Consider the following 15,131-nt stretch of genomic DNA (forward strand, 5'->3'; position numbering starts at 1 on the left):
TTGATACCACTTATGTCACACCCGGTTTTAGAAGGTAAACCGAATGCGAACCATGTACGTGCCAGGATCAGAAACTCACGTACACAGCGATTACATAATTGGACACCATCACACAATGCTTGAAATAAATAGCGGAAAGGTACTTAATTACATCAAGATGTCCAAGACATCCACAGAGTCTATTACATAACCATTGTTTTTAGCATAATTATCAAAGTGCGGAGAAACGAATCGTAGATGACAAGCCTACACAGGCAGCTGACTGGGGGTTTGCCACTAAGAAGAAACTAGAACTCGTCGTAATCCTAGAACTCCTCGAAGTCCTCCATGTTGCTAGCTTCACCTCCTGAGCACTGAGTACAATGGGGACAACCTGGGGTGGGGTGGTTTGTAAAGCAAGGGTGAGTACACATCAACGTACTCAGCAAATGCCCCGTTTGGCTAAAGTGGACTAGCTGTATGTGGGGTTGAGGTTAAGCAGTTGCTTTTAGTTGGTCAAGTATTTATTATTATTAGTAGAGCCAAGTTTTAGTAATAAACCCAGTTATTACCCAAAAGTACTCCCTCAAAAGAGGAAAATACAAGAGATCAAATTTATAACATCATTGTTAACCATCATCATAAAAGTATCCAAAGTTCTTCTAATCAAAGAGGATCCCAAGGCTGCTCTTAACCGTGAGCTCGGCTGATATACCAGTTTCTAACACTCTGCAGAGGTTATACACTTTACCCACGAGTCATGATCCCTTTCCAGCCTGGGTTGTACAGACTCGATCTTCACTACCGAGGTGAATGGCCAGGAATACACTATGTAGCCTTTACAAAGACTCTCTTGGTGCATAGCTACTCGTTAGGTTTTGCCAGTCGTACAAACGCAGTACACCTCCCCAAGGTGGGTGACTAACAAAACTAAATCGAATGAACCTCTGCACCCCCATGGCAGAGTGAGCACTACACCCCGGCCCCCATTGACTGCCCTCCGGCAAAGCCAACTACACCCCAAGGTTCATCTAATTAATCAGCTAAGGGCATCCCATTCCACCCTCATGGCTGCACTGTTATCCCGGGTGGTCACTCCACGAACAGGTCCTTACGGAGAGGTACTCAGGAAAAAGGCCTGAGCCCCCTAAAGTATCACAAGATCATCAACATAATTAAGATAACAGTATCGTATCATAAATGTTCACATCATGTTCATTGATTGGGTTAAGGCAATAGCAAAATGCTAACCATGATAACCCAAAAGGTAAACAAGGATAAGGTAAATACAAAGCTAGTCAATCCTTAGGTTTCATAAAGTAATGCGGGACAGTGAAACATAAAGTATGTAGGACACAATAGGTCAGAGGACACTTGCCTTCACTAGGTTGTTGCTCAGGGAGGTCTCCAACAACACACTCAGGAACCTCGGACTGCTCGTAGTCTAAATAAAGTGAGCATGCATTCAATACGTTTGGAAAGTACAAATGAACAGCACACCAAACATGTACAAACATAGGAACACATCTTAAAAAGACACAATGATAAATAAGGAATAATGGGATCAAAGTATAACATGAACTAACTATCTTTAGAATTGGATTATTAATTCTTTAAGTATTGCCCACAAATACATAACCTAGTTCAATTTATTTTATTATGACCTAAAAGTTAGAGCAGAGATGAATTCATGTAATACACATTATTAATCTCACAAGGTTAAACACACTTTAACCTCTAGGGTTTTCCTTTTATTTATTTTATTAAATAACTAAATCTACACCTATACTAGTTCATAATTAACCATAAAAATTAGAATGTGCAGACAGTAACTGAAACTAATTTATTTAAATAGAGAATAATCCTATGAACATTTTGCAATTTGAATCACTGAATTTGGAGTTCATATGCAAAAGATATGAAATAAACAAGTTTGGGAAATCAAAATATGAAACTAGGTCTAATTCTATGAATTTTTAAAAGTCCAGGGTTCAATCCGCAAGATTATAGGGGCCTGCGCGCGAAAACCAGGGACGGCGGGTTGATTCTGAACAAACCGAGGGTCTCTTTAATAAAACTATTGCGCGAAGGGGTATGAGGCGATTCAAACCGTTATATCAGCAACCAATGGCTGAGATTAGATCTGCGGCCGAGGGCGCGCGCGCGGGGGCGAGCGAGCGCTGGCAGTCGGGCCAGGGGGTGTCAGCGACCGAGGGGGAGAGCGCACTGACCGAGCGGGCCCAGCGCCAGGGTACATGGGCGCTGACAGGCGGGCCAGGGGCTCACGGCGCGCGTGCGCGAAGCGGTATCTGCGATCTGGGTCATGCGATCAAGATCGGACGGGGGAGATCGAACCAAGGGGGTGAACGGCTGCAGGCGGCGCTGCTCCTCTCCGCGACAGTGAAGTCGCTGGAGTTGGGTAGGCACGTGCTAGGGTGGTTCCGGGGTCGCCGGAATTAGGCAGAGAGGGAGAGAACGAGACGACGAACTCAGTGGCGGGGAAATGACCACGAATCCGAGGACAGAGAGGGGAGAACGGCGGGGAGAAGGCCTCGGGCGGGCCGGAGGAACTCCAGTGAGGGATTCCGGCCACGGGGAGGGGGCTTGAGGCGCGCTAAGGCCTGGGATAGCTTCAGCGAAGGGAGGGGTACCTTAGGGACCAACGCCAGGGCACTAGGTCGGGCTAATTTGGCTGGTCACCGCGCGGGCGCAGCGGACTGCCACGGCCGAACTCCGGCGAAGCCAAAATTGACCGACCACAGAGTGAAATTGGGGAAACTGAGCACGAGCATAGGTGTCTCACCTCAGGGCGGAGCTCGGGGTGACTTGGCACGGTCTCCGGTGAGCTAGATGGCCGGGAAGGCGGGCGCGGGTCTCCGGCGAGGTCTGGCGGCGTGAGTAGAGCGCGAGCCAGGGCGGGACTGCGTGAAATGAGGCGGGGGAGTGAGTGCAGGCACGGGCGGGGGCTCAAAAGGAGCTGGGGCGTGGGCAGAGCGACGGGGCCGAGGATCCCGACGATGTGCGTGAGTGCGCGCTCGCTGGTCCATGGCGGACGCGGGGAGGGCGGAGCTGACAGGGAAGGCCCACGGTGCAGAGAGAGAAGGGGCGCGCGGGGCAACGGCTCGGCGTCTGGCAGAACGGGCCCACGAGGCAGAGAGGGAAGAGGGGAGCAGGGGGGAAGCAACTGGCGCCGACAAGTTGGCCCCACTGGGCAGAGAGAGGGAGGGGGAAACGTGCGAGGCAGAACCCGCCGCAAACAAGTGGCGCCCACCTGTCAGGCGGCATGGGCGCGCGGGCATGCGGCCTGGCTGGGCCGAGCTAGGCCGGCTGGGCTGCTTTGCCTTTTTCTTTTTCTCTAAATTTTCTAATTGCGTTTCCATTTCTTTTCTCTAGGGTTTTCAATCCAAATTCAGTTCAAGTTTCAAATTCAAACTAATTCAAACATGTGCAATAATTCAAAGAATATTTAAACTCAGCATGATGCAACATGTCATGACCCATAGTGTTTTGGCAAAAATAAATAATTAACCTCCACTAACTTAAGCTAATTCTACTTAAAAGGGGGTAGAAGGGAGAGAGAACCTAGATAGAGATAGAACCTAGGGTGAGAGAGAGAAGAGTAACACATGAATTTCGGTGATCATTAGAAAGAAATTTCATACCCCAAATTCAGGGTGTTACAATACACCTCTACCAAGGAAGCGAGGCAGGGTAGCACTACGAGGCCTTTACAAAGTTCCACTAGCTTCAGAAAACCTGCTACAATTTCTAGGTAGCTCCAGTGCTGGGATCCCTCGCCTGACCGCCATCGCAGCAAAATCAACCCAAGGACCTCCCTACACTGACCACTCCCCTACTGCCCTTGCCCCTATCGGGTAAGGTAGTCATCCACTAGCTTTCCTAGTTAATCAGCCAAGGGCGTCCCATACCACCCTTGTGGTAGCACTGTTTTCCCGAGTGGTTCTCCATGTTCCCATTAACATCATGATCTTATCATGAACAGTAATAATAAACTGATAATAAAAAGTTTAATCATGAGTGATGTATATCTCTATACCCAAAACCACATAAAGCAATAGCATATACTACCCAAAAGTATTCAGTGGTAAAACAAGGTATAAAGATAGCCAAAACTAGGGTAACCTATTAGATCCCGTCAAAATTAACATATGCAGATCATTATGATTAATAAGAACATGACTGGGTAAAAAGGCAGTGATCAAGGGCACAACTTGTCTGGCACTTGAGAGTCCAGGTACCAGGATGATTCTTCAGATCCTCGTGACCTCGCGCTAGTCGTACGTAGCAATACAAACAAACATAGTATAAAGGTGAAATTAACATCACACCAAACATGTAAACAAAACATATAATAAAAATTTACCCATTAAAATAAGATCCTGGGAACAGGAATCATTAATTTTGGAGTTATAGATTTTAAGTTATGAATTTCTGAAGGTTTTATGTGTTTGGTACAAGATTAAATAGGATATTAATTTTAATGTGACTTTCATGTCAAAACAGTGGTACTTGATGATAAAAAATATTAATACAAAATTAATGCAACTGGAATGAATTAATTTGAAGTTGAAATAAAGAAGTTATGAATTTATGAAGTTTTGGGTTTAATTTATATAAAAAAAATCATTTTCTGATTTTAATTTATTAAATCAGCGACTCAGCTTGTACTGCGTGCATCATTTGTAACTTCCCTAGGGTCTATCCTGCAAAATCCAGGGCTAACCTGCAATTATTTTAACACTGTTCCGGACTGCGGGTTGAATACTAGAAACCAAGGGGTTTCTTTTATAAAACTGCACGTCCGAAGGGGTATCGATCAATACTAGCCGCACGATCAAAACTGGCGGCCAGGATTAGACTTTATTAAAAACGAACCATTACGCGATATTGACCGTCCGATCCGCCCAACGGCTATGATTTAATGGGGGGCGATCCAATCGTAACCGTTCGGTCTGATCCAGCAGCCCAGATCAATCCATCGAAGGGGTACGTGGTGTTTTAATCGCAGCCGCCCAGGCCAGATCAACGGTCGCAGTTCATCTTCCCCCCGCCAACCAAGCAGGGGCACCGCCGCCATGACCGCGCGGTGGAGAAAAACGATCGTGACACCAATCGACCTCCCCCGAGCACCACCATCAAATTGAACGGAGCTACACAAAGCTAGTCGAACGGTGAGAAGGACGAGGTGGACCCTACCAGCGATTGTGTTGTGATGGTCTCCACCCACGAAGTTGCGCGGATTGTGGTGGCCGCAACGCGCCGGTGAGAAATCGAGGATGACCAGAGAGTCCGCGTGCCCGGTTTCCTGTTCCTATATGATCCGCACCAACGGACGAATCCACCCGAGCAGACGGTAGACCCCCCCCCCATGGACGACGAAATCGGGTGTCGACGGTGGCGGCGACGTCTGCTTCTTTCTGCGTTCTCGGCGGAAACAACGCGGCACCAGGTGGACAGCAGGAAGGGCGCACAACTAAGTTTTATAGGCAGCCCCGCGAGGATCTCGGCTGGGGGGTGGTGAAGATCAGGTTGCGGATCCATTGGCCGAGCCTGCGCGATTTCTGCGCTCTTCTATTCACGAACGAGTCTGTAGCGCGGAGAAGATGTGTCTGACGACGCGGGCCCCGCAGTTAGTGGACGAGGGAGAGCCGCTCGTCATCCGTTTGCGCGCGGTGAGCCCGAGCAGCAGGCCCCACCCACCATTGACTCCAGAGGAAAAACGCAAGTGGGCCGGCGGGAAGAGATTTATCTAACTGGGCCGCGAATGATGGGATGGTGAAGATGGGCCGACCAGGGAAAATGGCCCAAGTGCTGGTTTCTTCTATTCTTTTCCATTTTTTCCTTTTTCTTTATTTTCTTTTCTATTTCCAATTTGAATTATCCAAACCAATTTCAAATTCATGTTTTGAAATTTCAATTTACAAATATAAAACTCATCCCTAATAAAGATATAACATCCAATATTTGCATTAATATTATTTTTCCTTCCATCCCATTTATTTCCTATTTCCATTTTCAAATTCTAATTTCTGAATTTAAACCAGTCTCACAAATTTGAATACAAAGTGCAATAGTACAATATCTTCAGCATGAGATGCATAATTCCATATTTATTTATTTGCTATTTAACTACTTTATTTCTCATAATTGAGTATGCACAAAGAAAAATAAAAAGGAATTCAAGGAAAAACACCCACTTATTTATTTATCTATTCATTTTTCTTTTTTTTCTTATACCAATTTTGGGCTTTACACTATAGCCATTACTATAGCCATTGTACGAGTCTTTTTAGCTCTAAGTGGGACTTGTGCAAGAACCAAAGGTGCAAGATTTTCAATAGAGCGCCCAAGAGTCCAACAGTCTGTCCAGAAGAGTGTGGTGTTCTCATTTCCCATAACAGAAGAGACATCTATGGCAAATAGGGCTAGAGCATTGAAATGGGTGGGAAGTTTCAGATCGTTCCATGGCCTTTCTGCTCTAGTCTTTTTATGCCACTGTCATCTTGTTTGCAAGGCCCATGCCATAAACTCTAAGACCGTGTTCAATAGATTACCAATACGGTTATTCAAAACATTGTTTTCAAGTGCAGACTAAAGTGAAGTTTGAATATGAGAATGTGCGCGGATAGGTAAGCTGCTGGAGATAATCTAAGTTAGGTATACCCAAGCCACCTAAATCCAGATCAGAAGCCTCTAAGCTGCTAGACCCCTAGTTTGATGATGTCATAGACTCTACGCAAACAATTCAAAAATTTATATTTATGATGTCATAGACTTCATGTCGGTGCTTCCAAGTTCCAAAGCTGCTAGACGCACAAGAGTGTAGGTTTAAGCGATACAGCTTTTCAAGTTCTCCATTGAAAAGAACCATCTTCTGAAAAGAAGTAAAAAAAATCACAATTAAATTGTTTCTTGTAATACATGAATTATTACGAGTAGACTCCTAAAATTTCGGAATGCTTAATAATTGTCAAAGTATGAAAAAACGCAACCACGCTAGTCCTTGCCAACTCCCTGGAGCTAACGGCACTACTTGAACTTCTCACTCTAATGGCCACAGCGTGCAATTTAGGGTCCATAATGTTTAGTTGCCAAGGTTGTGTCTTGACCCTAAAATTTGACCCTTTCTTCACAGGGCCCCTAGTTTATTTTTTCCATCTGAGTCATTAGACTCTGCCTCAGAATCAGACATCAATATACCAAGGCCATCAGACTGCGGTGATGATATCTGAATGCTCCTGCGCAAATTATCAGTCAAGTGATCATAACGCTCAACAAGAGAACAGTAGTTCCGATAGAATATCTCAACCTGCTTAATAAGCAAAGGTCGTCTTTTGTAATACATCTCGGCCCTTATTGCAAGAGAATCGCCACAATCGTCAATGTACTTAAGCATATCTTAATCTGCTGCTCCATCTCTATGTACAGAGGAAGAATCAGCAGTCAGGAAAAAAAATTGTACGATCCTTTGTTTACGTCAGGATGAATGCGATAAAGATGCTTAGGTGCCTAGCAAACAACACGGGTATCACAATTTAAAAATGCATACCGCATCTTACAAAAAAGATGTAGATTATTCAACATAAGAGAAAATAGTTCATACCTTCTACATTGTCAGACAACCATTTGCTGCTTTTGGAACTAATATGGGAGTCCCACCACCATGAGTGCTTGGATCTCTTTGTTTGCATGCTTCCATTGTGCTGCTGCTGCTGTCTCACAAAAGATGAGAAAACCTCCTCGAAGTCGACCTAGTCATGATTGATTACGGTATTTATAAGAGGGTGCCGTGAATGAAGAGTAATCTGTAACTGCAAAACATATGATTCATATGGAAGTGGAAGGGAGAAAATTGGAAAAAAAAACAGAACCTGACAAGTTCAAGCTACAGAACTGTCTGAACATCGCAGACAAAGAAAATAAGAAATATCAACAAACAATTAGTAGAAAAGATACTGTTGTAAATAAATGAAAAGGCAGACCAACTGAAAAAGAAGGTTTTGAATATTGAGGTGTGATAAAATGACGAGCAAAATAGGGTTCCTTGTTGCATATCTAGCTAGTTAGTGATGGGTCTATAGAGCCTTAGTAGCATATTAGGTTGTGTTCGACTTTCTGCGGGAGCGAATTTACATAGACCCTCGGTTGGTTGCGTTTCTAAGTTATTGGTGTTAGAGGTTATGCTAGGTAACAATTTGTGAAAATGACGACACATCTCTCCTCCCAAAGAGGTTATGCTAGGTAACAAGTTATTTACCACGAGTGAACATAGTTACCTCCGGAAACTCATCAGAGTCAGACGGCTCACTGAGTATTGCGGTGATCTGTTGTATATCTGGTCTCTTTTCTGGGTCAAGGTTCCCACAGCTCATTCTTATCTTAGCACATACTCTTACTTGTTCCAACAGCTTATCTGTGTCTGGGGATGATTCTCCAAATCGTTGTCTCCAGCATTCAAGCACCTACATGATTGCAATATAATTAGCTAGCGTTTAAGTAATTAAAGGAGCATCATGTTCTTTAAAAGTTATATAGTAGTAAATTTTTAGAAAATGCACTTCAATTCTGAAGAAAATCAAACAATAAAGATACTCTGCATGTCGCATTTGTGTATATAGCCCATTTGGCACAGTTGCAGCTCCGAGATTTATGCCGGATGTGCAGTTAAAGTGGTTTAGATTTTAACTTAATCTAGAATGTCAGGCCCTGTTTCATCATGGATTGTTGGACCACCCCTTCCCCAGACGATAGTTCTATGATGTAGGGAAAACCACATTAACACAGCTTGTTAATGACAGTGAAAGCACTACTTTCACCTCAATGTGAAATCAGCCCAAGATCATCACCTATTCATGGAAGGAATCACATGCATCACACATATAAGTAGAGGAAATAGCACCAGACACAAACTAGTTCCAGGCAGTTATTGTCACATCAACAGCTAATCAGAGCCCCCCCCCCCCCCCCCCCCCACACACACCCTAAAAAAATTGGCGTAAAAAAACAGGGGACCAAGGCAGGCAAACCTTCTTCCACTATATGCTTGTGGTATTCCAACAAGTTCATCTCTAGATAGCACTAGAGACAAACATACATCAAGATTAATTGTACAGATTTTGTACAACACCAATAAGATTTGAGGCTGCTACTTAGGGAGTGGAAAGGCCTCATCAAATGCTGGTGGAACTCAGATAAGAGGCACCAAGGACATATATGAAGCTTCACAACCTTAGGGATTCTTGATCTATTACAAGATCTCCCCTCTATTCTCCCTCTTCTCTCTCTTTTTCTCTCTTCCTTGAAGGCCCTCTTTTGGTACTCGAAGGGGCTGGAATGGGTATTGTACTGTACTACTGTGTAGCTTGCTGGTTGCACATGAAGCTTCCCTTCCCTTTGTAAGATGTTTATGCATGTGTCTTTGTTGTATTTAGTCTCATTTATATTAGTCCTTGTTAGATGTTTATGTATTTCTTATTCTATTTGGTCTCATAGATAGAGTCCTTGTTGCACACGATCTCTATTCTATATCGGTGTATATATTCGGGCCTAGTGTCCTCATATTAAATACAGTGCAATTTATAACATGGTATAAACAACCAATTTTCAGGGTTAGAGCTCTTGTTCCCTTCTCTATGATTTTTTGACATGTGTTGTATTTGCATTATTACAGTCTCACGCAAGGACGCCCGACACTCTCCTCCCGTGTGAGGTTGAATCCCGCTCGCGCCTGTAGCCCCCATTCTAGATTAAATTTTGATCAGATCCAAGTTTGCATATCTGGTTCTAACCGTTTTTGTTAGGTTTCAGTAAAAACTGCAGCTTGTGCCGCTTTGTTTTGTGCTCTTATCGTTGCTCCACTCTACACTCCCACAGTCAACTGCTGCTATGGCCATGTCTTTGACCACTTCGTCTCGTGGTGTTCTAGTTCTATGGTGTCCATGCTTTTTAATGACACGTGCAGGCCAACATCCGGCTATGTGGTGTTCCTAGACGCCAACCTCCTCTCCTAGGCTTCGAAGCGGCAGCCCATCATCTCCCGCTCCAGCGCTGAGGCCGTGTACCGCGTTGTGGCCAACAGCGTGGCCGAGGCCTCCTGGCTCCGTCAGCTTCTCCAGAAGCTCCACAATGCCCTCAAGCGCTCCACCTTCGTCTACTGCGACAACGTCAATGTGATCTGCCTCTCTACCAATCATGTGCAGCATCAGCACACGAAGCACGTGGAGATTGGCCTTTACTTCATCCGCGAGCGTGTCGTGGTCAGTGATGTTCGCGTTCTCCGTGTCCAACCACCCCGCAATTCGCTGACATCTTCACCAAAGAGCTGTCGTCAAGTGTTTTCACTGAGTTCCAATCCAACCTCAACATTTGTACATGATAGAGTTGAGACTGCGGGAGTGTGTTAGACTCATGTTTAGAGTTAGGGTTAGGGTTTCCTGTATTTACTATTTACCTAATTACGGAATTACCCCTATTGTAATGGGCATGGCACACCTAACTCTTCTATAATACACTCCCAATCCTGGATTAGGGTTAGAGTTTCACATATTCCAACTAGTACTAGTGTTGATACAAAATGAAAATCCCTTGGGAAAATGTGATTCTCAAACTAGCCCTTAAAAAATCTACCTTATTCTCATAACTTGGGGAAAGTATGATTTATCCTTTTGCAACAAAAAATTTAATTTACATTGCTTGACGCTAACTTATACTCTAACTATGCACAGTCAAAACATAACATAATTATTTGAACACATAATTTTGGCATGGTGACATAAACTTACATTTTCAACTGGGCAATGTCCTTGTTGCCCAGTCAGCATCTCCGCGATTACAACACCAAGGCTATATATATCCAACTTTTTTGAAACCTGTCCACTAAAGAATTCTGGTGCCAAATATCCACTGCATGAATTTCGAAACTTGATAAATGCGAAGAAAGTTTGCAACAATCCATGCCTAGTCAAATGAATAGAGAGGAACTTCATCGAAGGACAAGCTAGCTTACACGGATCCAACTAGTGTTGACGTCATAGTTCGACTTTGCATTTCTTCGAAACACCTTGAGAGACCAAAATCAGATATTTTCGGGACCATGTTATCGTTGAGCAGTATATTGGGAGGCTTGAGATCCAAGTGAACAATATTGTTCTCGTGAAGATATTGTAGGCCCTCACAAATTCCTTTGATAATTTTAAAGCGTTTATTCCACTCTAGGCCACCAGACGCATCTGTAGAAGCAACAAAATTAATCAAAGGATCCCTAGTTTATAGTAATGCTATTATACATCCAGGACACATGGACAAGACTATCAACAACCAAAAGGAAATAGAGATGGAAAGAAACATAACAACACACCACACTATCATACCATTGATATACTTTTCAAGGCTTCCATTAGGAAGGTATTCAAAGCAGAGAAACCTCTGTCTCTCATCTGCCAGGATAAGCTTTCCCTTGTAGCTTTCCATTTTCCCCTGTGTATCAGCACAGTAACCCAGAAACCGCACTATATTTTTGTGTCTCACCCTCATCAGACAACTAACCTCCTTTTGAAATTGACTATCATCCATACAAATTGTATTCAGTAGCTTCTTCACGGCTACGGTTCCACCTCTTTTAAGCAGTCCCTACAGTCATAGGTAACAGCATTTTCCTTGCCAGCATGAAAGCAGGAGTTTTCTACAGAAACAATGACTAAATCGAGAGGGCAGATGAGAGTTTCTTATACCTTGTAAACCACTGCGAACCCGCCAGTGCCGATTTCCAGAGTATCAGAGAAGTTTTTCGTGATCGCCTTTAGAAATGACATTGGCACGTAAATCGGCTTGAATTCTTTTTCATTTTTAAGAAGCACTTCATGGTCGCATTTAGACGTGATCTCCAAGTGGTCGTGTATCTTGTCTTCAGAGTCCATCTATAAACAAATGTGTCCGTACCCTTCAGACAATTACGCGAGACCAGTGCGTGTGCATGTGATCAGTGAAGAAGTTACAGGAACAAAACAAAGAAGGAAAGGATTCGCATAAACGGATTGTTGATGTTCTAGATGAGATTGAGAGTGAAATATATTCTTAGTCGAGGAGGATTGAGCACACACAAACCACAAAACTAATGAATCTGGTCCCAAATCATCATGTGGATGTTTTTGAATTTTATCACTTTAACTTTATACTTGTTGACTCCGATCAGAGCCGGGATCTTGATTAGGGTAATGGACTGTTATGAGCTTCCCCCCCTTGGTAAGCTCGTAACCTGGTCTCCTAGTGTCTCTCAAGGCGGAGTGAAGAGAAAGATGAGAGTAGCGCAAGGTGTAGGGGCGTCGATCACCCAGATCACCAGCGCGGCTGTGCCGGCGCTGTGCCCAGCAGATTATAGATGTACACAAAGCCCGAAGCACGAAAGACCGGCACGAAGCACGTTATTTGGTCTGGTACGAGCCCAGACCGGCCCAGCACAAATAAGCGGGCCAGGCTCGGACAGGAAACTAAGCCCGATGAACTAGCCCGGCACGGTCCGTTTACCTCTAAGCCCGTCAAATCCGTTTTTTACACTAAACCGTGCTTACTGGGCTGTCCCGGCCCGTTTAGGCCCGCATCGAGCCAGGCTCAGACAGAAAAACGAGCCCGCGGGTTTGGATGGCCCGACCCGATTTTCTAACCGGGCCCAAAACGGGCAGGGCTTCACCGAGCACGGGCCGGGCTTCATCGGACACGGGCCGGACGGACCGTTTGGCCATCTCTAGCCAAGATGATCATATGTGATCCCGCCCCAAACTGGGATATCTTATCTTATTCATTTGATGCCGAATACGAACTACAACCTGCGCCTTTATAGATGTAGGCAACTTATAGCTTAAGAAAACCATTTAATACTTTTAGGAAAACTAATCTGCTACTCCCTCGGTCCCAAAATATAGTTTGTTTTAGACTAATTACACATTCATTAAGTAACATATGAATGTAGTTTGCATGCATATCTATATTCATTATTATTTGATTTGAATGGATGTGGACAGATAAAATATAGCCTAGAAAGAACTATATTTTGGGACTAGGAAGTATTATTTTGAAACAAACTAAGGAAACTGAGTAACAATCATATCCCTGATTTATAGCCATGGCTGTTACCTGCCCCTTTCTCCTTATGCGCTGGCACCTCTTTCCTTGTCCATTTCTGTTGGCATCCGCTACAGCAGATCTAGCCACCCCTCCTCCTTGAATACTGGCGCCCCACAAAAAGTATATATAACATGGACTTAGTTTCCATACACAGTGAGAAAGAGACCACGGCTGTTAGTGATAATCTTCCAACATATGATTTCTGATTGGACTACATATGGATGCTCTATGTCTACTACTCAGCAATCATTACTCAGCACAACCACGAATGTCCAGCAGACCAGGTCACTCTGGAGCATTCGACAAACAGATAAGATAAGCTCACTCTCACCTGCTAAAAAAAAGGAGGGAGTCTCCAGAAATCAGAATCAGATGCCGCCGCCACCAGGCACTAAGCTTTCTTTGTCCACCACCACCATCTATTCAATCTTGGCGTTCCAACGCTGCGGGGGCGCGAATGGATTTGCTTTGCGCGCCGGTCAACCCTTGTTTGGAGCAAATGGCACGAGCTCTGGCAGCCCGTCCCCTCCCCAGATCCAGCTGTTTTCGCGTTCACCTTGCATTAAACAAATCAGCAACCGGATATTGTTTTCTTCTTCCAAGATCCAGCAACTGAAAACGCGTGTATCACAGCACGACTCCTCATTTTTGTCTTTATATTGACTCTCTATTTATCTTTTTTTTAAAAAAAATCACACTTTATATATAGTATCTTACTGCTCTAATTTGGTAAGTCACAGCAGCTAGCCAAGTTTATCTAGTGAGAGAGTCGATTTAAAGAGTAAGATAGTTTGACGAGTCAGATGGTTAATATGTTAAAGTGTTATTTTACTGTTGATTAGTTGAAATTTGGTTTAACGAGCCATTTGGCTAATCTAGTCTCTTAGAGATGATCTAAAAATGAATTAGTAGATTGGATTACGTTTATATACCAAGAACAAGAGTGAAGAGTCTGTTGATTAAGAACAAGAGTGAAGAGTCTGTTGATTGCGGTCCACGTGCTCCGGTCTAGCGCAGCGCAACCTCGGCGGAGACGAACGCACAACCTCAGAGGGGACGGACAACGCTCTTCAAGGTCGTTAGACTCGCTCCGATCAGCGGCGGCTCCCTTGCATGGGGGGCATTAACGTGGGTACTCTTAAGCACTTTTTAAGTTGCGATATGTGAAACACACCGTGCACGTCTTAGATAAGTTTTAAATGACCCTCAAGATGTACTCCCAAAAGAATTACTAGGTATGCCACCCGATCAAGATATAGTGTTCTCTATTGAGTTAAAGCATGACACCACACTTATTTCTAAAAGACCATATAGGATGGATGTTAAAGACTTAGGTGAGCTAAAGAAACAAATAGAATAGTTGCTAGAAAGGAGTTTTATCTGGCCTAGCTCATCACCTTGGGGATCCCCTGTTCTTTTTGTGGATAAATAGGATGGATCTAGAAGAATGTGCATGTCACACCCAGATTTAAGGAACAAAGCCGGGTGCATCTCATACATGCGCCAAAGAAGACAACATATATAATAACAGAGTGTATAGAGATAAATGTCACAATATAGTCAGAGTACTTATTACATAGCGGAAGTCTTACAAAATATAAATATAGATCGAACTAAAGTCCATCCTTGGCGCCAGAAAGTCAACTGGGAGACGCCACCTAGATCAAGTCAAACTCCTCGAGGTGTGGCTCCTCTTGAACCACCTGTTCTTCTCCTGTGGGGGTGTGAGACAGCAAGGGTGAGCTCACACATGATCATAGCTCAACAAGTTGTGGGGAAACCAGTGGGTATGAACTCACCAAAGGTGGGAGTTCATGTGATGTGTAAGGTTGATCAACAATAGGGGTTAAAGCTGAGCATTGCTTTTAATAAGTTGGTCAAATTTTATTAGCAGTTACTAAATGTAAGTAAATACCAAACCATAATAAATAATAGAACAAAATTAATAAATAATCACATGCAAATGCAAATGACAAAATTGAATTTAAGTTACATAAATTGATCATGTGAGT

General features: G+C 43.8%; 1 protein-coding gene across 8 annotated transcripts; it reads right to left on the reverse strand.

Moving 5' to 3' along the window:
- Window positions 1-6,562: 6,562 nt before the first annotated feature.
- LOC103646603 (putative receptor-like protein kinase) lies at window positions 6,563-13,748 on the reverse strand. 8 transcript variants are annotated; one of them, XM_008671310.4, is made up of 10 exons: window positions 13,451-13,731; window positions 13,129-13,222; window positions 11,730-11,915; window positions 11,370-11,628; window positions 11,006-11,228; window positions 10,782-10,902; window positions 8,277-8,462; window positions 7,604-7,751; window positions 7,310-7,418; window positions 6,563-7,238 (listed from the first exon to the last, which is right to left on the reverse strand). In XM_008671310.4, exons 3-9 carry the CDS (start codon window positions 11,913-11,915, stop codon window positions 7,354-7,356), a joined length of 1,188 nt encoding a protein of 395 aa, XP_008669532.1. In that variant the 5' UTR covers window positions 13,129-13,222; window positions 13,451-13,731; the 3' UTR covers window positions 6,563-7,238; window positions 7,310-7,353. The 8 variants fall into 8 exon arrangements, 7 of the variants coding, with proteins under 7 accessions (XP_008669532.1, XP_008669535.1, XP_008669534.1 ...); XM_008671312.4 differs by having other exon boundaries at window positions 6,775-6,874; XM_008671311.3 differs by having other exon boundaries at window positions 6,876-7,228.
- Window positions 13,749-15,131: the final 1,383 nt, after the last annotated feature.

The sequence above is a fragment of the Zea mays genome, chromosome 6, assembly GCF_902167145.1.
Source record: "Zea mays cultivar B73 chromosome 6, Zm-B73-REFERENCE-NAM-5.0, whole genome shotgun sequence".
NCBI classification, from domain to species: domain Eukaryota; kingdom Viridiplantae; phylum Streptophyta; class Magnoliopsida; order Poales; family Poaceae; genus Zea; species Zea mays.

Bases quoted from the DNA above. Each gene is read 5' to 3' on its own strand.
- LOC103646603 (XM_008671310.4), bottom strand. From the start codon at position 11,915: ATGGACTCTGAAGACAAGATACACGACCACTTGGAGATCACGTCTAAA. The intron at 11,229-11,369 runs GTATGATAGTGT...TTGCTTCTACAG, and splicing joins CCTTGAAAAGTATATCAATG to ATGCGTCTGGTGGCCTAGAG. The intron at 7,419-7,603 runs GTATGAACTATT...CTCTGTACATAG, and splicing joins GTTGTCTGACAATGTAGAAG to AGATGGAGCAGCAGATTAAG.